Source organism: Neophocaena asiaeorientalis, unplaced genomic scaffold (assembly GCF_003031525.2).
Source record: "Neophocaena asiaeorientalis asiaeorientalis breed wild unplaced genomic scaffold, Neophocaena_asiaeorientalis_V1.1 scaffold399, whole genome shotgun sequence".
Lineage (NCBI taxonomy): Eukaryota > Metazoa > Chordata > Mammalia > Artiodactyla > Phocoenidae > Neophocaena > Neophocaena asiaeorientalis.
The window spans coordinates 416,212-440,989 of record NW_020173964.1 but is presented as its reverse complement, the minus strand read 5'-3'; the positions used below and the strand labels follow the sequence as shown (position 1 = coordinate 440,989).

Sequence of the window (24,778 nt, the reverse complement as noted above, 5' to 3'; positions counted from 1 at the left end):
TACTGACTCTGAGATAATTGAGTTACTCAAACTATCAAGACTGTTTAAGAGGCCAAATGAAGACTGGAAACTAAGTCTTCTGATTCTTAATGCCCCTCCACAGCACTGTTTAAAATATGGATCATCTTTCTGGAGGAAATGGCTTGACCTTCCATACTCACCTGTCTCTGGACTGAAAGAGTGGAAAAATGGAAGAAGTGGGGGCGAGGTCAGCTCAGGATTGAAACTCTTCTCAAAGCAATTTGACTGTTGCCTTGCTGTGCTCAAAAGCTGCTTCTGCTTCCAGGATTTGCCCTGAAACCAATAATCACAGAACCTGTAGCTCCTTTGGTCACGTGTATATGCTTAAAAGTGTGCAGGCAGAGTCCAGTCCAAGGGTCACCTTTCTGTTGTCCAAGATGATAAAGCTGCAGCATTTATGAGGTATTATGGCGGGTGGGACACCCTCTCCAGTAGCATCATCTCAGTGGCCATCTTCCTTGCTTTGACCACATCCTTTAGTAGATAAAGAAGTGTTAAAACTCTTGCTGCTGACCAGTGGGACTTTTTCATGTTTAATGGGAAAGGGAGAGAAACTAAGAAACTTGAGCTAATTGAAATATGAATTTGGAAAATATATTGATGTGCTCATTTTTTCTAATTCAATACTTACGAAAAGGTATAATTTCAGTTCTGATTCTGCACAATTTACTCGTGGTTTCATGGGGCGAAACTCATTTTGAGTTGTTTTAAAGTTCAGTTAAAAGCATTTTGTTGATGTGTTTAATTGGGGGTTCTTGTCAAGGAATTTATCTTTTCACAGTTCTGTTTTGTTGAGGTCCTGAAAAGGTCTATGAATATTCATGAGTATGAAGTAGATCTAAAAAGAAAAAAAAAAGCCTCAAGAATACTAAAATTTTTTGAAAAATACTAAATAGGCTTCTGATGGTCATGAGTTAAACAAGATGAACTGAAAAGGTTGTCAGTCCACTTTGGATTGAAAAATTGCAGATCCTTCTTTTTCTAAATTTCCAAAATCATCTCCTTTACAATGTTTTTTTATGCCCAAAGCCTACCATTTCATTCTCTGAAGACCTCTGTCCCGATGTGAACTTTGAACTGACATGGCAGAAGCAGTTTCTGGTTCTGTATTTTGGAGGGATTGTTGGGGGAGGTTTTGGGGGAGGTCACATTGAAAAATCTGAAATGTCCAAGGGTATATGAGCAAAAGTTTTCCCTGTAACATGGAAGCACAGAACCTGAACAGCGGAACCAAGAGGGGGATGTGCAAACAGGAGGCTCTGCTCCGAGGATGTCCCTACCTTTGGCCAAACGGTTCATTTTTCACACAGTTATCTGGTGATATTATTTTGGCAAAAACAGTGTGGAGGTTTTGAGTTCTTTTAGTGTCACTGGTGGGTTTTTTTTTTAAACTATAAATTTATTTATTTATTTTTGGCTGCATTGGGTCTTAGTTGCTGCGTGCGGGCTTTCTCTAGTTGCGGCGAGCGGGGGCTACTCTTCGTTGCGACGCTCGGTCTTCTCATCGCGGTGGCTTCTCTTGTTGCGGAGCACGGGCTCTAGGCGCACGGGCTTCAGCAGCTGTGGCACGTGGGCTCAGTAGTTGTGGCTCGCGGGCTCTAGAGCGCAGGCTCAGTAGTTGTGGCACACGGGCTTAGTTGCTCTGCGGCATGTGGGATCTTCCCAGACCAGGGCTCGAATCCGTGTCCCCTGCATTGGCAGGCGGATTTTTAACCACTGTGCCACCAGGGAAGCCCGTCACTGGTGGCTTTAACTGCCTTTTCCAAAACCCAGTGTAGTTCTAACACAACATTTATTAGCCACAAAAGAGTTCAACCAAATGCCTTAGAAAATGAACACTTCCTTTGGGCTCTTTGGCCATCATCATCACACATACACACACACGCACACACCCCCATGGGAAACTTCCCATTTCTTCTATTCTTCACCCCAATAGAGCTGGTTGTTTGGATATTATCATCGACTGAATTGCTTCATTTTGGTTACAAATCATTTACTGTAATCACTGAAGTTCTCTACTCATTAGAGGCCTATTAAACTGTCAGCTTTTATTTAATTTTTTACTTGTCTGTATTGCATTTTTAAACTATTTACAAATTGAAATACAGTTGACATACAATTTTGTGTTAACTTCAGGTGTACTAAAAGTAGCGGCTTTTAAATCAGATTTCCAAGGCTTTTCTGTGCCTCAGTTTTCTCATCTGAAAAAATGAGGATGGTTATAGGATCTCACTCAAAGGGGCTGAGAGAATTATACTGAGAAGATTCCAGTGAAGCCCTTGCTAGGTGTTCTATAAGTGTCTGATGCAATCATCCTAACTTCAGACAGGCCTCTTTCATTCTTTGGACTGGGGTCTTGCTGGACTGGGAAAGGGTTGAGGAGGTTGCTGAGATGTGCATACCCGACACCTCTGAGAGGAGGTGGGAGAGAACTCAGTGATTCGGTGTACCGTTAGCCGTCCTTCAGGGAACTTTCCAGTCTCCCTCAACTTGTCCTAACTGCAGAAGTGTAAGCGTTTGCTTTCAGATCAAGGAATAAAAAGGTGCCCCAGATCTCCACTTCTTCTCTGCCAATCCCAAGCTCCACACTGGCCTGATGTGTGAGGGGAAAACTTAAACCTCCTCTTCCATGTTAATTTCAACAGCTGCATTCAAGCCACAGACAAAAAGAAGGCTTTTCTCTTCACTTTGTAAGGTGGCCACTCTGGAAGGAGGAGAGAGACTCAGGATAAGACTGGCGCCTAGGAAGAGGATAAGACTGATGGGTCTTGATTTATGAAAGTACCTGTACCAGCACCATCTTGCCAGGTGAAGTGAGTCACAGGCTCTCTCTCCTGTCCCTTGTCATTGGGGGAGAGAAGTGACAGGGGCAGCTCCCAGGCATCCTGAGATGTTGTGTGTGTTTGCAACTTGAAGAGGAATTTCCCACCCCTCCCTTGTTCTCTTTCTGCACGCCTACTCTGACACAGCCCACCTGTAACCCCTTCCAAGATAGTCCTCCGTGTTGCCCCAGGAGCTGCTTTTTTTCCTTTTCGGTTGAATTTTTTAGGATCTGAAAAGGCTCTAGCCAAAGGTTTGTTTGTTTGGGTCATGTTCACGTTCTCACATTTTTGTCGGATATGGAAAATGAGGAAGTTAACTGCTTGCTCGCTCTCTCTGGAACTCAGCCAATGCCAGATGAACATGGAATTAGGAGTCCCAAGCTCAGGACCCATGCTTTGTCTCCAAGATCATCCAACCTGTAACGAACATCAGAAGTTTCCTGAGATCCCTGCCAGATGGACATAAAAATCAATATCTCGCGTACAAGAGGTGGGTTCTACATCAGATTTCATAGAGTAATCAACGAACTAAACATATTCCCCTACCTTCAAATATCCACTTGGGAAAAAAAGATTTATTCTTACTCTGAGTCACAGAGGTTAATGCTTCAGAGGCAGCCTGCTTGGATGTACACTTCACCACCTGCGGGCTACATGACCTTGAGCTCAGGACTTCACCTCCTTGCACTGCAGTTTCTTCATCTGTAAAAGGGAGACAGGAATTGTAGGACTGGCAGGGTTCATGGCAGGCGCACTGCCCAGCAATAGTAAAGACTGATGATACAGGCCATCCATCACCCTGGCACAGAGAAGAAGGAGCTTCCAAATTCCAATTTAGCTCAATATTTAGGTTCGTTTAAATAAGCCCAATGCATTCTCCACTCTGCATCTTTGTCCAAGCTTCTCGTAACCCTGGTTCTTCTCCCCGGGACATGCTCCCTGTCTTCTGCCTCTTCCCCGTCCCCTCCCAGCTTGAACTCCCCATGTGCTTCTGACCAAAGAGATCTCTCCTGCCCCCTCGCTTGTCTGCAACCCTCATTCTTGCTTATCATTTTACTGCGTCCTCCTGTACATTGAAAGCAAAGCTCCAGAACGATTTCTTTTGAGCCACCCATAAAGGCAGACACATTGCTGGGCGCACGCTGGAGACACGCGGTTGATGCTCCTTGGAGGATGCGGATATGCCTGGCCTAAGGAGACCTTTCTTAGAAACTTTCCGACCTGAGTGCAAGCCACCTTGTGATCGCCCAGGTGGAACCTCGGGCTGCGCAGAGATTTGCAGATCCTGAGCACAGGACTGTGAAATCCGGGAAGCAAGCGTGTGCTGCGTGCTGAAGCATTCCAATAATAGTCGCGGCTGGGGAGGACGGTGCGGTGACTCACGTCCCCAGCGCACGTCCCCAGGCAGCGGCGGCGTGGGCGGGGCCGCGCACCCCGGGCAGAGGGGGTTTACCTGGGGAGGCCGGGATGGCAGCCGCCTGCAGACACTGACTCTGGAGGGAGCCAGGGTCAGGAGGGCAACCACTCTGACTCACACGGGAAAGCCAGAGGGCGATGACCAAATTTGAAAGAGCAAGTCGCCTCTGTCAGGGAAGCTCTTAGAGAAACAGGAAGCGTGATCAGCTGCTACCTAGCTCAGAAGAGGAAAGTCAGCTGTCGTTGTACCTCTGTGCTCGCTGAAATTTATCACGATGAGCGTCTGCGGAACGCAGCACTGTGGTTCTGAGAAGTGAGATGCATCACTCCCACTCAGCGTGGGCACCCGTCCCCACCCCCATCCCCGCTCATCCGCAAGGCTTGCCGTGGCAGAAGCCCGGTTCAAGCTCATTCCTACCCTCAAGTGGAATTACCATAGCTAACATCTAGTCACAACAGCCTCCGTGTTGGGTTTTGTGGGCTGTGATCAGCTGAAGGGTGGCCAGCTGAGAGGGTACCCTGCCCACCAAGACAAGAGCTCAGGCACCAGCCTGAGCCAGCCCATAGGAAAGGGCACCTTTTCTATGTGTCTACCCAAAGGAGGACAGCTTTTTTTTTTCCGAATTAGCACAACATTCTCCGTGTTGGCGGTGGTCCTGTTCACTGAGCACTTACTACTGTATTCCTAACTCTGTGTTAGGAATTTGGTACACATTGTCACATTTAATTCTTACGACAATCCTAAGAGGCCAGTTCTCTCAGTATCCTTTTTAGGGCTGAGGAGATGGAAGCACAGAGAAGTAGAGTGATCTGCCTCACACCACACAGCTATTTGTCAGATTTGGACTTTGAACACAGGACATGCTCCCATCTAATATGATTTTGTTTAGTCCTGGTTGATGATGATGATTTAAGTCTTGGGTCCTTGGGATGCCTTTTTTTGTAGGCTGTGTTCTCACAGGTTTTGCAGCCTTGAGGGCGAACTGGGAAGGCTGAGTGTTGGGGAATTCTAGGAGAGGTTGGCTCCATCCTTCTAGGGCCAGGCTGCCCCAGGGCCTACCTAGGGGTAGGATGAGGCTTAAGTGTCCCTGGCTGAGTAGCAGGTCTGTGTGGGAGGTCCCAGGCAGCACAGGGCAGGGAGCCCCCTTGATGAATGTAGCCTTGCCACTGCCCTGTTCCCTCAGTGCCCTGAATGGGGTAGACCTTGCTGCTATTCAGGGGGTTAATATGGCGCTCTCCATAAGATGACAGCCAGGATAGCCTGCCACTTAAATGGAGCTGTCGCTCTCAAGAGAGAGAACAACCTTTAGTTCAGAAGCTCCCAAGCATCAGTGCCCTTAAAATCATATTCCCAGCCTAAGAATTGGCATGCTAACAAGTTCCCCAGGTCATTCTCTTGTAAGTAGTTCTAAGGACTATTCTTCATGAAATACAGCTTTGGGTGTTTTATACTGTGGGATGTAGGCCCTCTTCCCAGTTAAATAAAATGAGGAAAACTAACACTGAATGTCCCCTTGTCAAATGAAAGCCAACAACCCTTGGTGTCTTGGCTGGCCACCATAAGTTTTCAGGATACTCTTTTTTTTTTTTTTTTTTTTTTTTTCCACCAGCAAAAATAGTTTATTTGGGGATAGCAGAGGAATTACAATTTGGGACACGCAAACTATGATGAACCATAGGCAGGTCCAAGGAGACAATGGGAAGGTCAGCTTTTATTAGGTTTTTGGAGGAAATCAGGAGGGCTGTGGTGGTTCTTGTTGGTGGCAGGTGGTGGGCGACTTGTTGATGGATCAGAAGGAAATCTTTCTTTCTGCTAGGGTCAGTAAGCTGCAGTGAGTGACACAAGTGTGAGAGCTTCCCGACTCCATTTTAAATAGTTTATTTTCACAAATGTCATACTACTACTACTGGGGGTGGGGGCCGGAGGAAATACTTCAAATGCACCAGCTTGTTGCTGATGTCTTAGTGAGTGAAAGCCCAGTCTGCTTCTGCAGACCATGCATGGGTGTTAGTACTATGTCCCATTCTTCGAGACTTCACGTCTTCTGAAGTCACCATGGGCTGGCTGTGATACCTCTCTTCCTTTCCACCGCCAGGGCACATTTCTCTCTTTTGTATCTGGCTATATATTTAAAATAGGATAATTTAATTTTGAAGAGGAGCTGGAAACAGTTCGCTCACAACCACAGGTGAAGGTTCTTAGTTGGGTGGCGGAGGTAGTAGGGGGGATGCAGGGCAAACTGTGACGCTACGAACTGTCCTGAAGAAAATCTTAGGGAAAGAATATGTAAGTATGAGTGGCCTGAGCCATATTTTTTGAGCATGCTTCCCAATGGTTCTGCTAAACAAAAGATTTTCATGTGGAAAAAAACAAAAGATTTGGGAATTGAGGGCCGATAAGGATTTGTGTTTCAGAGGGTAGCTTACACCTCCAAGTTCAGGCATGGAGGGCTCCTCGGGCCAAAGCGTGAGATGCCTCCTCTGATTTCCCACCCAGCCTCCCTCCTGCTTACAGAAGTAGCAGGCCTGACCTGGGTTGTGATATGAAAAGCAACGTGAAGGTGTGTGGCCCAGAAATTTCTCTCTAACCTGTGTGACACTTTATCTTACATGGTTTCCCTTGGTCTCTGGAGGCAGTGGGAACTATCAGACTGAACCCAGATGGAAGTGCATGAGAGGGAACACCTTCCTGCCTTTGGGTCTGCCATCTTGGTAGGGATTTACACACCCTGGCAGCTGGCTGAGAGAATTAAGGCAGGTAAGGAGGCATCAGATGGCTAATGAATGGGATGGAAGGCTGCTAATGAGATCAGTCAGGGCACCTAAAGAGGGGAGTGGGGTCTTCCGTGTCAAAGACCAGTTCTGCTAACTCCCTTCATTCTTATGATTAGAGTTGGAATTGTCCCCCCACCAAAATAAAAGCCATGAGCACCCTCTCCCCAGCTTGCCCCATTCCCAAGAGTCAATACCCTAGGAGTCTAAACAGCTGACCACATCATATATTTTGCCTTCTTCCTTTTACAAAGGAATAGGGCGTGTGTGTGTGTGTGTGTGTGTGTGTGTGTGTGTGTGTGTGTGTGTTGGAAGGCGTATTGGGCTCTAGAACTACAGATTCATCCTCTTTTTGCGCCCCTCGGGCCTTTTTATGGGGCCACCAATTTGGACAATCTCAGGAACTGCACAGACAGGCAGCTGGATGGGAACATGTTTCCTGTGGGCAGACAGCTCCTACATGGAGCCAAAGATGCAGCCAATCACCCTGTGAAAGGAGCAGCCTCCCTGTAAGATGCAAAGGCCAGACCTCAGCTACCTCATACCACCTCACAGTTCCCTGTGTTTGGTTCATCAAGTCCGCAGGCCCTCGATGGGCAGAAATAAAGAGAAGTAGGTTCCTGTTACTTTCCTTAGGAGCAAACCCTCAGAGTCACAAAGCATCAGTGAGGATGGGCAAAGGACAGCCTCTTGGGGCCTCTGTTCCCTCAGATGTCAAACAAATCACAGCAGTTCCTTTCTGTCTCTGAAGTTGTGTCATTCTCTAGCACGTAACCGCTGTTAATCTGGCACACATTCAGACATGTGCATACGTAGAGAGACACCATAAAGGTGTTTAACTGATGTGAATTCAATTATATAAATGCTGTCTCTTTTACATACTTAAAAATAAAAATGCTGTAAAATTACATTTTGCCCACACACAGGTGGGGCAGGGGCTAGCTCACCTCCTGTGGCTGCACACCCACCCTCATGCTCCCCTGCTTGCCCTCGCTGCCAACACCCCCTGCTGCGGCCAGTACTAGGAAACATGTAACAAATTCAGAAAAGTTGTTGGTGATTTACAGAAGTCTGATTCCCCTCCCTCCAGGGAGTGTCTGCTTTATCAAATGCAGAAGGAAAGGGACATCGGTGGAGGCTGGGGCCCTCAGACCATTTCTCGGTCTTTCACCTCTGGCCTCTTCCATGGCTTGTTGAGCAAAATTTCTGGTTGAATCAGATGGTGTTGGCTGAGAAAAAGGAGGGTGATCAGTGAGGAAAAGGGCCCAATGATTTTCAAATGGCGTCATTCCAATCTGATCAAATATACCAAGTAACCTTCCCTTCCAAGTGCAGTGACTTATGAAAACTCCCAGTTCCACCCCTACCTTGCCCTGCACCATACATGCAAGCTACTGCTCTTCTCCATTTGGCAAGACACAGGCAGTTGGCCAGCTTCCCATATAAAGGACACCTTTTCCTCTTTAGCTAGCATTTCCCCTGAAAAACCAGAAAGGAACAGGCATCAGTGCTGCACGCTCCATGACTCCTCCCGCACGTTCCCATGACTGGTATCTGCTTTCTGTCCGGCACCATGTTCACCCGTCAAGCAGAGCCCAAGTGACACTCTCTGACCACCACTGCATTCCAGCTGCCCCCATCTGGAGAGTTCTGGCTTGAGTTTCTCTCTGTTCCTAGGCTATCTTTGACACAGTGACCCATTTTACCACTTTCTGTCCAGAAGTGGCTGTTCCTCAAAGAGGAATGAATCACTTTGTATCCATAAAAATGCAAGTGATTCCCAAACAGCAGATGCTTTCCACTGGTTCAAAGTTTCGAACAGGCATTGAAGGAAACTTCACAAGGCAGTTCCCCCTGGGGTAACACCTGGTAGGAGGCTGTACAACCTGAAATGTAACTTTACAAACCACCTCAAAGCCACTGGAGGCAAAGATTTGGAACAGAAAGACCATTTCTCTCTAAGTAGTCCAGTATATTTCCTTCCAGCCAAGCAATAAGCCCAGTGTAACAGCAGAATTCCAGCATCTTCCTGAGTTAACACAAAGCCGCCATGTTGACATGGCTCCATTGGAGCCCTTTCACTAGTCGGCCTCATTTTACCATATCTAAGAAGTGAGGTAGGCGCAGTGGTTGAGAATCTGCCTGCCAATGCAGGGGACATGGGTTCGAGCTCTGGTCTGAGAAGATCCCACATGCCGCAGAGCAACTAGGCCCGTGAGCCACCACTAGTGAGCCTGCGCGTCTGAAGCCTGTGCTCTGCAACAAGAGAGGCCGCGATAGTGAGAGGCCCGCGCACCACGATGAAGAGTGGCCCCCGCTCGCCGCAACTAGAGAAAGCCCTCACACAGAAACGAAGACCCAACACAGCCCAAAATAAATAAATTAATTAATTAAATTAAAAAAAAAAAAAAAAGAAAGAAATGGGGTAGAGGCTGGTTACCTCCTAAAAGATGGAATTTGCCTTGGTTCTCTATTCCACATGAAAGCAAGCAGTAATTTATAATTGCTTGGAAACCAGTAGCATAGACACTGATGAGTAAGTGCTCAACTGAAGCCAAATTCCCCCTCCTATTCATGAAAGGAACTTGGATGCCCACTCCCAAGTGTCAGTCATCTTGAATCACACTGGTGTTGAATTAAGCTACTGTTTTTTCCAAAGTAGTATCTCCCATTGAGCCAAACGATGCCTTCGGGCACATTATTCCTTTAAAAGTGTACTGTATTTGAATAGAAAAGAACTTAAATGTGAAAAAAATGTAAGTCTATTTGGGTGGTTGGTTATATCACCAGGGTTAAGTGTTTGTACTTCAAGTTACTATTTTGAATCAAGAGTTTTCATATAATTACAGCCTAAAGGAAACCATAGTAAAAATTTGAACCACTTACTGTAATGGATGATTACCAAAGAATAAATAAATCACATTCAGGAACAGGAAAGAAAGAAAAGTGACATTGTTAAAAGCTGTCAACTTTGCAGAGCAGAATCCCTTCCCCACAGCTCCCCTCCCCCACCCCCTCTCAACTAGGAGCTCAGTGACTTTATGCACTTCCTCACCATTTCTCTCTTTCCGAACTTGCCTAATGGAAAGAATCTGAAACCCATTTTCATTATGGTATAAATGATTGATAAGTGTTACATGTTTTCAGATTATTCATTTATCTTAACATGTTTGATAATGCTTTAGTCTAAAGGCAGGAACTCTAATGGGAATTTGAGCAGCCAGACCATAGGTGAAGGATTTTTGTCAGTGAGGGCGATGGTGTTGGGGGAATGCCTTCCCAACCCAAGAGAGATCTTAATAGCAGAGAAGTTTTGGAGCTATTACTGAGGGTATATCAATGAACATGGGCTAAAACAAAATATTTGACAAGCATATTTTTCAAAAACAAAATAGTTGTGTGCCAGGAATTTAAGTGGCCTCAGCACGTAGGATTTGGGTGTTTGGTAAAAATAGCAAGATATGAAGACTGAGAAGATACATACACACACACCACACTTTTAAAGAGTTTACAAAGAATGTATGTTGGCATAACTGAGTCACTTCGCTATGCAGCAAAAATTAACACAACATTGTAAATCAACTATATTTCAATAAATTAAATAAATAAAAGAGTTTATAGTACCTCCTCTTACATTAAAGAGGCAGAAGAGGAATGGGGCAGAGCCCTGAGGTTCTTGGAGGACCTGGAAACTACAGGACCATGGGACCCAAGGCCATTGCTCTCAGGAGGAAGGAAACTGGGGAAAGGCTGTAAAACTAGGTAACTAGTAGGTCACTGGTGACCTCTGTTGAGGATAATTCTGGAAGCCATTGTTCTCATGATAAAGACCAAATTTCTCAAGACCCTGGATAATCTGGCTCCTGCCTACCTGTCATATCTCTCCACTTCCTCCCACCCCCAAACGGCTTCAGCCAAGGATCTTTGAACTTGGCATTTCCCAAGTCTGAAACACTCTTACATTCCTCTAACTGCCCTAGTTAACTCTTACTAACCCTTCAGGTCTCAGCTCAATAGTCATGTCCTCTGAGAAGCCCCTCTGACTCCTCAGACTAGACAAGCTTTCCTGCTCTCAGAACTACTATACTCTCCTTTTAAAACTACATTTCCTAGTTTACAGTTATGTATTTGTGTGACAATTGATTTATGTCTCTCTCCCCTACAGCTCTATAAACACCATAAAGATGGGACCATATCTCGCTGGTTACCTTTGTGTCCCCAGTGCCAAGAACAGTGTTTGGCACATAATATGTGCTCAATAAATGTTAATTGATTATGTAAATGAATCAACTGATTATGTAAAAGAATCAACAATTCTTCTCATCAGTTGCCTTGTACTGAATGTTTATGTCCCACCAAAATTCCTATGTGCATTTTGAAGCCTAATCCCCATTGTGACGATATTTGGAGGTAAGGCCTTTGTGAGATAATTAGGTCATGAAGATGGAACCTTCCTGTATGGGATTAGTGCCCTTATAAGAAGAGATCTCTCGGAACTCCCTGGCGGTCCTTGCTTCCCCAACCGGGGGCCCAGGTTCTATCCCTGGTTGGGGAACTAAGATCGCACATACCAGCCATCACGGCCAAAAAGAAAAAGAAAAAAAGAGATCTCTCTCCACCATGTGAGGACCCAGCAAGAAAGTGTCCATGTGCAAACCAGGAAAAAGGCTCTCACCAGGCACCAAATTGTCTGGCATCTTGCTCTCAGACTGACCACTCTCCAGAGCTGTGAGAAATAAAGTTTTGTTGTTTAAGGCACCAATCTGTGGTATTCTGATTATAAGACATCAAGGCAGCTCAGGAGAATCAACAAGCTAGGAACCTTAAGCAAGTAGCTTATTTTCTTCAAGCTTCAGTCTCCTTACCTCGAATATGGCATTAGCAATAGTACCTATTTCTGAGGATTGTTTTGAGGATGAACTGAAATAATACATGCAAATAACTTAGCACATATGTAGCGCAGAAAACACACTCAATACAGTTTTCTTATTATTCCTATTACAGCTTTCTCATCTATAAACTGATGGTTTTAGAGGTTCCTTCTGCTTTAAACATGCTATGACTCCTATTTAATCCTGAAAGAAAAGTTCTTTGTTTTCTGGATTTGTCGACCTGGCAATTGTAACAATCAACATATTAACATTTTTTTTCCCAGTAAAATAATGCTACAAGAACCAGCAATGATTCGTCACCCTGTAATAATATGCATGAATCCAGGGCAGGGCCATAATTATTTTATGAACTTACATTTAATGTACAAAAGTCTTCCTTTGTCTCACAAGATTCCAGGAAGTAGAAAGAGGGGGTGATTTGGAATGATAAAGCTCCCTTTTGATCTACAGTTCTGAAGACAGGCATGTTTTTTCTTTTGTTCGTCTAACAACAGTGTAGGTATATATGCCCTTACTTAAGAGAGAAGAAAAACAGAAAACCAAAAGTTAAGACATTCGTATTACACAAGCCAAAATATTAAACAGAAGCCTGTGTGCCACTCTGTGATTTTCTAACTCCATTGAATATCTTTCTGGATTTAAACCCTCACGAAAGAAGTAGTGTTCGTTACCTAATAATGATAAAATATGGCCTTTTACTTCCAGTGAAAGACATGATCTTCTTTGCTCTTATAAGGTGTAATGGAGAGTTTTATGCCCACTTTATGCATGGGCAAGTTGAGGATCCATGAAGGAAGATTATTACCTACAAAATCACATAGCTAACCAGGCACGAAACCAATGCCAAGTGAGCCCAAAGGTTTAGGCCTCGTGATCAGACAACCCACTTCCCTTTGCTTACCTGTCAAATCCCGTAAGTGTGAGCTATACTTCATGTTTGTTTCTCATAAATACATCCTTATTGATAATGTCAATAAAGTAAATTTCATCACTCACTTGGAATGGCTCCGTCTTCATCCTGGCAGTGTTTTGCCTTCCAGGAGAGCAGAACAATGCACCATAGTTTCCAAGTGCCTTTCATTTGTCACTGGGACCTTTGCTATTTGGACCATACTTCCTCCTTGCCAGACCTTAGCAAATATAATATCTTGGTCCAGATAATTATCTCTGTAATGGAGGTAATTGCAACGGTAAGCGTCTTTACCCCAAATTCCCATGTTTTTTCAGTGCTTTATTTTAGGCTGCCCCATTCTATTGAAAAGTGTTCCAGCGACGGCTAAAGCTAGAGAGGGACAAGGTATTAACCAAAAACTTATTAAAACCAACAACCAATGTTTGTACAAAGCTTTAAAGTTTACCAAGTTTCAATCCAGGGAGGTAACCAGGGCAGGTCTCATTACTCCCATTTTATAGATGAGGAAATGAGGTTCATTCAGAACTTTTTATTTCAAATTCCACGCCAGAGCTACAATACCACAATATCACAATACTACACTTCCTGGGCGCTTCGCTATTGTTGTTATTATTACTCTTACCATTCAAAACCAGAGGGCATTTGCTTGAACTTCCCTCCCACATGAGCAGTCAGAGAAATCAGAATTGGGATCCTCAAGCAAATTTTACTTAAAATAATTTACTTATTATTTTCCAGACATGCTTTGGACAAGTTATTTTAAACACAATTGCACATCAGTAAAAGTCCACAGGAACAATGGTCCCTCCACAGGCTTCTAATGGAGAAAGTGAATTCAGAACAGACCTTGTTACAGTGTCAAAATGAAACAATGCCTGGGCAAGTCCCATTACCATTCCACAAACAAAACTAAGGAAACGGGAGAAGAAAGGAGAAAAGTAAAGTATATTTATGTCCTGCAGGGCTCTAGCTCTGGCAGAAAATTCTGAGTGAGAGCTCTTATAGGTGCCCTACCACTTGACCCTGGGATTGTGGGACCTTTGCATGGCCATCTCCAATCAGGTGTGTGGTTGGCTCCTTCCACAGGCTTCAGAGGCTGAAGGGGCCTGAGCCTCACTCAGCTTTTCCATATCTCCCCAAACCTGGCCACTGCATATGTAGGGGAGCGTCCCTTCTTGCTCCTACAAGCCTTGTAGACTTCCAGTTTACAGCAGGAAGACCTGCTTCTCTCCCCTCACCCTTCACATCACTTCTACATACATCATTCACTGATCCCTGTCTTAGTAAGTCTTTAAATAAGTAGTAAGTCTTTAAATAAGTGCTTATTACCTATTGACTGGGAACAGACAACTTGAAGAGACATGCTATGTGCCAGACACACAACAATAGTCTCAAACTTGATTACACAAGAATCCCTTGGAATGCCCATATAAAATGCAGATTTCTGGATCCTACCTCTGAAGATGTTTATACGGTAGGTTTGGGATGCAGCCCAAGATCTGGATTGCAGTCAAATACTCCAAATGATTTTGATGTAGGGGATCCAGGGTCACTTCGAGAAATACCATAGTAAGTGCTAAAGAACTGAATAAAAGAATGAGTGAATGAATGATAATATCATGAATGACAATCAATGGTTGAACTGTGTTTCCCTCATTTGCCTTGCCATGAGGATCATTGGTACACAGTAAAAATAATGATTACTAAGCCTGCCCCAGACATAGTAATCATAAACCCCAGGGAAAGAATCTGGGAATCTATATTCTTAAATAAGTGCCCCAAATGAGTCTTATGAAGAGGTACCTTTGAGGAATACTACCATATAGGCTGTGGTCTCTGTAGTTCCCACAACATTCATTTCCTGTTCTTTGAAGCAGTAACTTGGAGTGACCACATTCAAGCAAGTACCTGAAGTTCTTACTATCTTGGTAAAACTGCTCCTTCATTTGCCATTTTAGAAAAAATCAGACCCTTCAGCCAAACCCCATATGATCCTTCTAGTAAATAGTCTACAAGCTATGGATCCAAATGGGTTTCAATATAATCTGGAGAGATTTCAAAATATTTAATAATCAGTACTGTCTGGGCACCAACTAATCCAAGTAGACAAACAGTATAGATAGTAATATAAGCAACCAATGTTTACTGTCTAGATATTAGTCCCTAGTGTAAGACTTTAAATGATAGTTTGTTTTTTTAATTGAAGCGTAGTTGATTTACAACGTTGTGCTAGTTCCAGGTGTACAGCAAAGTGATTCAGTTATATATATTTCAGATTCTTTCCCCTTATAGGTTATTACAAAATATTGAGTAGAGTTCCCTGTGCTATACACTAGGTTCTTGTTGGTTATCTGTTTTGTATATGGTAGTGTGTATATGTTACTCCCAAATTCCTAATTTATCCCTCCCTCCCCTTAAATGATAGCTTTTTAATCGTGTAAGGTTAATAAAGCTTGGGAAGACTGATGTATTTTCAAGAATACCTTCTAATTTATCTCTTGCACCCCTTTATAGAAGACCTGAGTTTGGTAAATATACTGACGGTAATGCCTGGTAATTTTGCTCAGGTTTGTTTAATACATCTTTCCCTGTTTAATTTGCTGCACGCTCCATGCCCTGACATCTTATTCTTTACCAGACCAGAAGTTTTTTTAATGTGCAAGCCTATTGTGCCTAGGGAAAGATGTTGAACTTTTGCCTTTGTAATAAGATATGCTCCAATGACCAACCTTAGCAATTTAATATAGTTGAATAATAACTGAATGGGACACTTTGTCACTCAGTCATTATTCAAGCTCCTACCGGGGGTGGAGAGACGAGTTGCTGAAGGCCAGATTATTCCCAAGGGAGCCCAGCCACACAAATCAACACTGAGAGAATCTTTTTAAAAACAATGTTACAAAAAATCAAAAATTCCAGGAAATACAAGTCAAACTATAGATTTGCAAAATGCTTATAAGAGCTCAAGTTCAATTCTACAAAATGGCATAGTGTTTAGTATTCATTTAAGATATTTTTGTACATGGAAAGTATGTTGGAAGGATAAAGCAATCACCTGGATAATTCAATCTAAGAAGTGCTTTGTAGGTGGACATGATCCAGATAGATGAGATCATTTCCACGTGGTCCAGAGGTATGTGAAAATTCCCCTTCACCCTACATTGCATGTTACCTCTGATTCTGAAGATGTTCCAGTATTCATTACAAGCTTCAAGCACCTGTATCTTGCTCTGATGTGGACAAAGACAGTTCTGCTGAAAATTTCAAGGTCTCTTATTTTCATGCAAAACTTGAAGAAGCCAAAGTTTTTGTTTATTCATTTTCGTCTGAGTTGTTCTGTTTTGCTTTTTGAGATGTACTGTAAAGCCAATTTTTCTGTATCTAGGACCAGGGCTTCATTTGCCAGTGAAGAAGATACCACATGCAGACTTCTAATTTATGTACTTAGCGTATATAATGTGTTCTAGAGTCTCATGAAAGTTAATCAAGGGAAAACCCTGATAGCCTGGCAGCCTTAGGGAACTAGGGTGTGGTCATTCGGGAAGGCTGCCTCTTCCTCTGGAAAGACACCTGGTTGGGATTAGGCTGGGCCAAGGCTGTCCGGTCAGTGACAGCTGCCTCAGTGTCAGGATAGGAGGCTTTCCGAGAAGACATGGCTCTCTTCCAGAACATCTGAGCCCTGATTCCTGCAATGCCACAGTCCTCATTTTTATTCCATGTGTGGATATCACTACTAAAGAGGTCACAGAAGCTCCCTGACCTCATATCTGTACCACAAGAAAGGCCCTCACCTGTTGCCTAGACCAGGGACCTTTTCCTTTCCAGGCATTCTCAGAAGACTCAGGAGAGTTGCAGAAGTTCTGGAAAGAGTTCTGGAAGGTATAGGAAGCCCTGAGAGACATGTGCCCCATCAACAGAGGGTCGGAGATCTCATGGAAGTGGTTCCTCATCATTCATGTCCTCTCATACCCCTACCCTACTTTATGCCAATCCCTCAGGTTTTCACAAACCAGGTTGAGGGACCGGCCACAGGTCAAGAAAAAACCCTAGATCTGGGACTGATAAGTTAATCAAGGGGCCTCAAAGGATTTTTACAATTGTTGATAACCTCTGACAGTCATACCTACTTATTGTTAACAAAAAATTTTTATCCTTTCTGAGATGTCGTGGATAGAAAGGCTTATAGGCAGGGTAAGTGTTCAGTGCAGTAGATGTATTTTCTTGATAGTAGATCTAGCCCAGTGATTACTCCCTAAAAGTCATCATAGACAGCACTCTCACATGAATACAGATAGGAGTTGAAAAACACATTTCCTAAGGTACTGATTTTCTCATATCAAGACTCTGGTTAGATGCCCCATGGTAGGAACCTTTCTCCACGTTCTGTGAATGGACAGAGAAAATCCTAGTCTTTGCCTCGGATTTCAGCTTAGGAGACAGCACTGCTTATCTGGAAAGATTTAGTGGCCCCGGCCCAAAGAATATTCAGCTTTTGCTCCAATGGAACCAGGATCCTCTTTTCAATGTCCACCATAAACTGGGTGTCAGAGAAAACAGATTGATTGCCCCATAGTGGAGCTGCCAAGAGGAACTCTAAGCCAGACTTTGGTAAATGGAAGCTCCCATTGGCACCACAAGCCCCTGGGGAAGCATCTGGACTGACCTTGGTTATTGTCTTCATGGCCTTACCTGACTCCTCAGATTCCCTCTTTTGAGCCTAATCTGAGGACCACACCTCTGAAATCAACACCAGCCTAACATTCTCATTCTGACCCCCATTCTTGCCATTTCAGTGACCACACTCAGCCTCTGTTCCTGATTTTATCCACCCAAACAAGCTTTAGTTTAACCTGTCTTAGCTGATTATTCAGGCCCAGGCCCATCAGGAAGGCAAACCTCATCCTAGGCCCTCGTTCTGGCTTAGTGCCTCTGATGTCGGTTGCACAACTGGGCACCACAAGGAGCACATGACTGCCATCCACAAAGACAAAGATGGAAACTATGAGCCATCCACTTGGCAACCACGCTGGCACCCTCCTCCATTCATGCTGCCAAGCCCTGACCAGAAAGATCTTGGACTGCTTACTGCCCAATGCACTCAGTCCAGACTCAGGGTGGCTCAGGTCGTGGCTGGTAGAACCGGCTATAATGACACTTATACTCGCAAGAAAAGGACAGAGGAGGGGACCCAGACTCCATATCAGCTTATGCCCGCCAGATTCAAGCTAAAGAGAAATCTAGAAATCTTCATGAAACTAAACAGGAAAGGTTTATTATTGTTATTTAGAAAACGACCCAAAATAAACATATTCTACCTTAAAAGATTTTAAATTTGATTTCCATAGGAAAAACTGAATGCGTTTTCTGTCCACAGAAAGCATGTATGGTCTTTTTCCAGGAATAAGGGAAGCAGGGAAATAGGTGAAGAAAAGTAAGTAAATGATTAGGGTATAAGCTATAATGTAGGGAAGAGCTATGTCACCGTTGCCTACAGAGTATTAATCCTACGTCCCAAGTGATTTCGAAAGCACTTTAAAGAAACCAGGAAGAAAATTAAGTACCTGCCTATACATTTATCTCATTTTATCCCCTCCCCAATTCTTTCAAGTGAAGATTTATTTCCCCCACCTTGCAAATAAGGAAACTGAGGCAGCCTCACAGAAGCTAAAGGACTGTTCAAGGTTACAAAGCTACAAAATGGTTGAGATGGGAGTTGAACCCAGTTCGGCATTAATTTAGACAACTATCTTCCCCCTGAAGCATATGCCAAAAGAAGTGTACCAACATTCCAAGACAATGTCATCAGGGAGAGCACAGTCAAATTACTATTGAAGGAGTCCTTCCAGTCCGTTTCCCAAAACTAGTGTTGGAAGTGTTGGAAGGTGAGTTTGGTAATTGGTTCACTTTTAATAGATGATTTATTTTAAGCTGCCTGGCTTGATGATGCAACAAGCAGGGGAATGAGCTTGGTTTGAAGATAGATTTCTGATCTTCTGGGAAGTGCTTCTACTTCAATAAGCTTTGACTCACCAAGGAAATTCCTAAGGACGTTTAGTCACAACCTGCTGAGCTGCCAACGCTGTAAATATACACATGCCCATATGCACACATATGCATAGGAATAGATAATTTTGTAGTCATGGCAATGAATGCTGCTTTCATCAGGGACCAAGCCATTGCAGTCAGCCGGGAGGAGACTGCTGGGGGGAAACTTTTCTTCTTCCAACTTGGGTCCAGTAGTTGGTGGCCTGTAAATTAAGTGACGAGGGATAGGTTAACAGGAAAAGAGATGAGGTTTACTTAAGCCTACACAACAGAACTACTCAGTAATAGGCAACTCACTCAACAGACTGGGATAAAAACTTTATATGCCAAATTAACAAAGGGGTGGTGATGGTGGTAGTTAGGGCTTCAGTAGGAAGATAGGGAAGGTTCTGTGGGACTTCTTGATGCTAATGGCTATAGGCAGTCTGCCTCCATACAGGCACCTAAATACATTGGAAACACCCATGGCTGGGGGCGGGGGGGAAGGAGGTTAATGGCGGCTGTATATTCTGAAAGCTATGTTTGTGTCAGATAAAGGGACTTGAGATAAGATTTCTTCCTGTATCGTCTTTAGCTCAAATGTTTTTACTTTAAAATCAACTCTGGGGACTCTGAGCGGTTCCCCACGTTTCCCTCACCGGAAACATCCCTAGAAGTTTAAAAAAAAAAAAAAAAGAGGCTAGGTTGATGGCTATGGGAAGAGATTTGGATTAGAAGTTGCAGGGAAAGAGATACACAAAGGGAGAAGAAAACAAAGAAGAATGGTTGGAGCAGTTTCTGAGTCCACAAGGCAGCCAATCAAGAATATTTCTAGACGTTGGATTTTGAAGCACCTTTAGTGAGGATGGTAGTGGCAGTGTTATAGCCATGGCTATTTCCCGGAGCAGAGCATGGAAGATGCAGGTGTTCCAGTGAATTTTCTGAGTGGTCCACACTGTTGTGGTGATAAATCCTTTGATGTTATAGCACTTCAGCTTCAGCTCACAGGGCTTTAGGAAAAAGGCAGCTTTAGTTCTCAGTGATGCCAAGTCAAGAGCGTGAGAGAAAAATTTAATTACCAACAAAACGTGTAAGATGGCAGGTAGAATTCACAGAGATGAAAAGGTAGCTTTAAGACAATGAAGGGGACTCAAATCTGGTAACATACAAGGGTAGGTTATTATTTTCCACTGAAACATACAATTTCTTTCTACAATCATCCTCATTAAAAAAAAAATTTATTTTATTTATTTATTTTTGGCTGCGTTGGGTCTTCGTTCCCGTGCGTGGCTTTCTCTAGTTGCGGTGAGCGGGGGCTACTCTTCGTTGCGGTGCACGGGCTTCTCATTCTGGTGGCTTCTCTTGCTGCAGAGCGGGCTCCAGGCACACGGGCTTCAGTAGTTGTGGCACGTGGGCTCAGCAGTTGTGGATCACAGGCTCTAGAGCACAGGCTCAGTAGTTAGCCTTAGTTGCTCCGCAGCACGTGGGATCTTCCCGGACCAGGGCTCGAACCCGTGTCCCCTGCATTGGCAGGCATTCTTAACCACTGTGCCACCATGGAAGCCCCTACAATCACCCCCATTTTGAGCAAAGATTATCAAAGTAAGATTACTCTTGTTTACAAAATGTCTTTTCTCATTAAATTTGGCCTGATCATTTACATAAGTGCAGCAAGATTGGTAATTGGACTATATAGGCCTTTTAAAGTTTGCTTGGCTGGAACTTTTATAAGGAATCTCAGATTGGACTTTTAAATGCCTCTTGATGCTTGTAAGCCAAGCCATGAACTTATCAGACTTCATCTGCAGTATTTATAGATTTGGTGATTTCCTTTCTTCTTGAGGTTCCCAAAATATTCTAAAGTTCCTGGGCCTGCCAGAAAGTGACTTTCCCTACTCACCTATAAAGGCTGGGAAGTCCTGTAAGCCAGGTACCAGGCCAGTTTATCCAGAATGGTTTTGTAAACATTGGCTTCATAAAGCAATCTTAATTCCTGAAAACTGTTTGGTCATAGATGATTCTGTGTACATGAATCTCAAATATGACATTCCAGTTAAAGCCTTGGTGATATACCCAATTTTCTCAATTATGTCCTGTTACAAAGAGAACAGATTCTTACTGAACTTATGCAAGCAACTATATTGCAATGAGAGTAAAAATATTCAATAAGAGTTTCTGAATTCTGGAGGGATCAGTTAGGGAAAAAAAAGATAAATGTTTCTTTTCAGTTTGCAAAGATATAATCTTCTTAATTGTTGTGAGTTATAGATAGCTTAGGAGAAAACAGAAAAGGGGTTCCTTATATCCAGAGAAACAAAACATCTAAGAACAAGCAATATTCCAAACAAATAAACAAAAAAATCCGTAAAAATTATAATCATTTTTCATTTGCTCATTCAGTCCCACATAATAATTCTTGTTCCACTTGAAACTGGCTTAGCAGTTTTGTGAAGTCATCAGCTTCACCACTAGAATTCCGGATATCCTTAGTGGTATGATCTCAAATTTATTTAAGCAGTGCCATCAGAAGCCTGTACCCCAGAGTACCTTAGGTCATAGATCTTTCTGTGGTTCTCTGAGACATCCCTTTTGTTGAAGACAAAGTATTCCGGCTTGCAGCTGATTGCAAGAGCTTTTAGGAAAGCATCAGAATAACAGAATAACTGTCTGTGAATGACAAAAAACTTAAAATGGTCACTGTTAAAGTTTGATGAGAATTCATTATAAAAAATAATGCAGTTGACAAATTTGGTTGTTTCTGTGACATATATTCTCTTAGGATAATAACTGAAATTATGACCGATAACATTCTATCAGGATATATCATAGACAATGAGGGCATTGACAAATTTCTAGGAACTTCATAGAATTTCTGAAGTACTTATATCAATAACATTTAGGCATACCAGTATAGCCTAGGGAAGGTTAAGCACCTCTTCCCATTTGACACTGCTTCCGTACAACTTAACTTATTATGACACAAACTTAATTAGTTAAACATCTCCCTTTTCACAAGGTGAGAGGACAAACCCTTTGAGATTTTCCAGGGACCCCGTGGAAAGTCTCAAAGTCAGTTCCAGGTCAACAAGACTTCATTTAGAATTTGATTTTGGGAAGCTGTCCAAAACGTCAGCAGGTTTGAACACCTGATTAAATAGGATCACAGGTCAGTTTTTATTTAAGAAAAAAGACTTGGTCTTCTTAAATAATCAAAAACATGGTTAAAGTACTGGATATTATTCCAATAAGACACAGAATCTTTGCTTCCTAAGTAGATGACTTAAAAGGTAAAGAGAACCTTTTTACAATCTCTTATTAAGAACAGACCAGTAATCCAAGAAATTCTGTCTTTTCTTTTTTTTTTTTTTGCAGTATGCGGGCCTCTCACTGCTGTGGCCTCTCCCGTTGCGGAGCACAGGCTCCGGACGAGCAGGCTCAGCGGCCATGGCTCATGCGCCCAGCCGCCCCGCGGCATGTGGGATCTTCCCGGACTGGGGCACGAACCCGCGTCCCCTTCATCAGCAGGCAGACTCTCAACCACTGCGCCACCAGAGAAGCCCCTTGTCTCTCTTCTTTTTCTTTTTTCTTCTGGAACAATCTTGTGTGTGTGTGTGTGTGTGTGTGTGAGAACAGAGCAATTTTAAGTCTAGCATACAAGGATATGCTTTATAAACTTCGTGCAACTGTTGTACGCATTCAATAAAGTGACAACTCGCAATACCACTTAGTATCTCAAAATCAGGAACATCACTTTGAATTGTTTAAACACAATGCACAGAATGAAAAACAAAATCAGAAGTCACCCACAGTTATACTAATTGTCAACTAAACGTTTTACCAGTTACTACTTGATATAGCAGTCAGTGTCTAGTAGGGGATATCGGAAGTGATTTCAGATTCTCATCCTGTTGTACTCTATTGGGAAGGTTTCTTGAGTAGCTATGTGACTGGCCAAAGGTGGGTAAAACCAGGACCAGAACAGCATGTAAGGTTCTACCACAGTTTCTGTAGTTTTCACTTTTTTCTCCTTTGTCAGCTAAAAGTGAACAGTGAGAATTAAATACTTATCTTTACATATACACGAGGTATGCTGTGAGAGCATATTTGCTTACAAACATATAAAAATACTTGTTAACCAGTTTGATAAGAAAATAACTCATAAAAGTATATAGCAAAACGTTAATCATCTCTGACCCTGGAAAGATCAATTCCATATTTTATATTACAAACAAAAACAGTTTTAGTTTTTTTTGAATCCCTTATAGAAATACTTGAAAAGGAAGACAGACAGGAATTATTTATTTTTACTCTCAACATGGCTGTGAAAAGGGTTAAATTAAAAAACCAAGAACACTAAAATGACTAAGTCCAGAATAAGTCCAAATATTTGGCCACATAGAATATTATCTTTAGGAATAATAGTAAAGGCTTTACATGCAGTTTTTAACCTATAAACACAATAGGCATTTTGGCCACTGGAAAACAAAGGCTATAGCATCAGTAAAGGTCTGAGATGTCTCACTTTTGTGAATTCAATTCGGTGTATTTAAGGTTAACTAAAGTTGACATCAAAATTTTTAGAGATAGGCAAAAATTCACATTAAAAAAAAAACTCCCTATGTTTCTATTTAGAGTAACAGTAGGCGATATGATTCCAGAAGTTAAAAGTTATTTCACAACCTATGACTTCAGCTTGGCAAACAGCTTAGGTTCCAAAGCTGATTCATCCTTATTAAAAGTAAGCCCTTAAAAAAAGAATGTGTCTGTATATATAGATATCCATTTTAAAGGAATTAATCTTTGAAGCAGCCTTAGTGTTTCCTTTAAATCTGTCTTGAATGACCATTGGATTAGCTTCACGGAAAGGATTAGCCAGCTTCTTGGTCTAAGGCTACCACGGTGATCATTTATCGAAGGCTAGAAAGGTACCAGCGTGATGTGAACTGTAAGGAGAGAGGGAGAAGATGAGGGCTTTTCCTGGCAGTTTGTAGCTAAAATTCAAGGGATTCTTAGAAAATGACACAGTGGCAGCCTTTCTTGTCATTTTCTTTCCGTGTTGGTTCTGGTGAAGGAGGACATTCCTGCCCTTGAAGTTTCCTTATAACCCGGACAAGCTCATGGAAGGCTTGATCTACATTCATCCTAATCTTTGCTGACGCCCTCACGTATGTTACCTTAAGTTGCCGTGCTAACTGCTGTCCTTCTTCCTGCGTTACCTGTCTCTGATGATCCAGATCTGCTTTATTACCAATTAAAGTCATTAGAAACTCATCAAGATCCTTTACTCTGAGAATCTGTCTTTGAAACTTATAGATTTCTTCAGAACTGCCTCTATCTGTGACTGAAAAGACCAACAGGAAACCCTCGCCAGTTCTCACATACTGTTCTTTCATAGCTCCAAACTCCTCTTGTCCCGCTGTATCCAGAATATCTAGCCGGGCTGCCCGGTCATCTGTCACGCACTGCTTTGTGTAGGAATCCTCGATGGTTGGATCATAATCCGTTACAAAATAGGACTGGATGAACTGGATGGTGAACGCCAACTTGCCACGCTGCCCCCGCCGACTACCACGAGCCGGTACTTCTCTTGGCCGGAGCCGTCCCGCCAGCCGGCCGCGGCCATGTGGACGCCGCCGAGCCCAGCCCGGCCACGCCGAGCCGCCGCCCGTCCTAGGCCCGGCTCCGGAGACTTGTGCGGCCGGTGGGCCGCAGGCGAGCAGCCGGGCGGGGGTTCCGGGCGCCAGGAGCTAGCTGCTGGAGGGCCCGTCCTGGTGGCAGCGCAGCGCCCGGGCTGCCTGGGTCCCGACCGAGGCGCAGAGAAGCGAGGTGACCACAGCGGCGAGGGGCTGCAGTGGCCGGGGGGCGCACTCCAGCACACGTCTTCACAGTGCCAATGGAACAATCTTTAAACAACTACT

At 43.4% G+C, this 24,778-nt stretch overlaps 1 protein-coding gene across 1 annotated transcript; it reads right to left on the bottom strand.

The window, feature by feature from the left end:
• Nucleotides 1-23,784: 23,784 nt before the first annotated feature.
• On the bottom strand, nucleotides 23,785-24,564 carry LOC112404921 (ras-related protein R-Ras2-like). The gene is given in 2 exon segments (XM_024753092.1): nucleotides 23,785-24,411; nucleotides 24,414-24,564. Coding segments are annotated over 2 exon segments (612 nt in total). The 5' UTR covers nucleotides 24,484-24,564; the 3' UTR covers nucleotides 23,785-23,869.
• Between the last annotated feature and the right edge of the window lie 214 nt (nucleotides 24,565-24,778).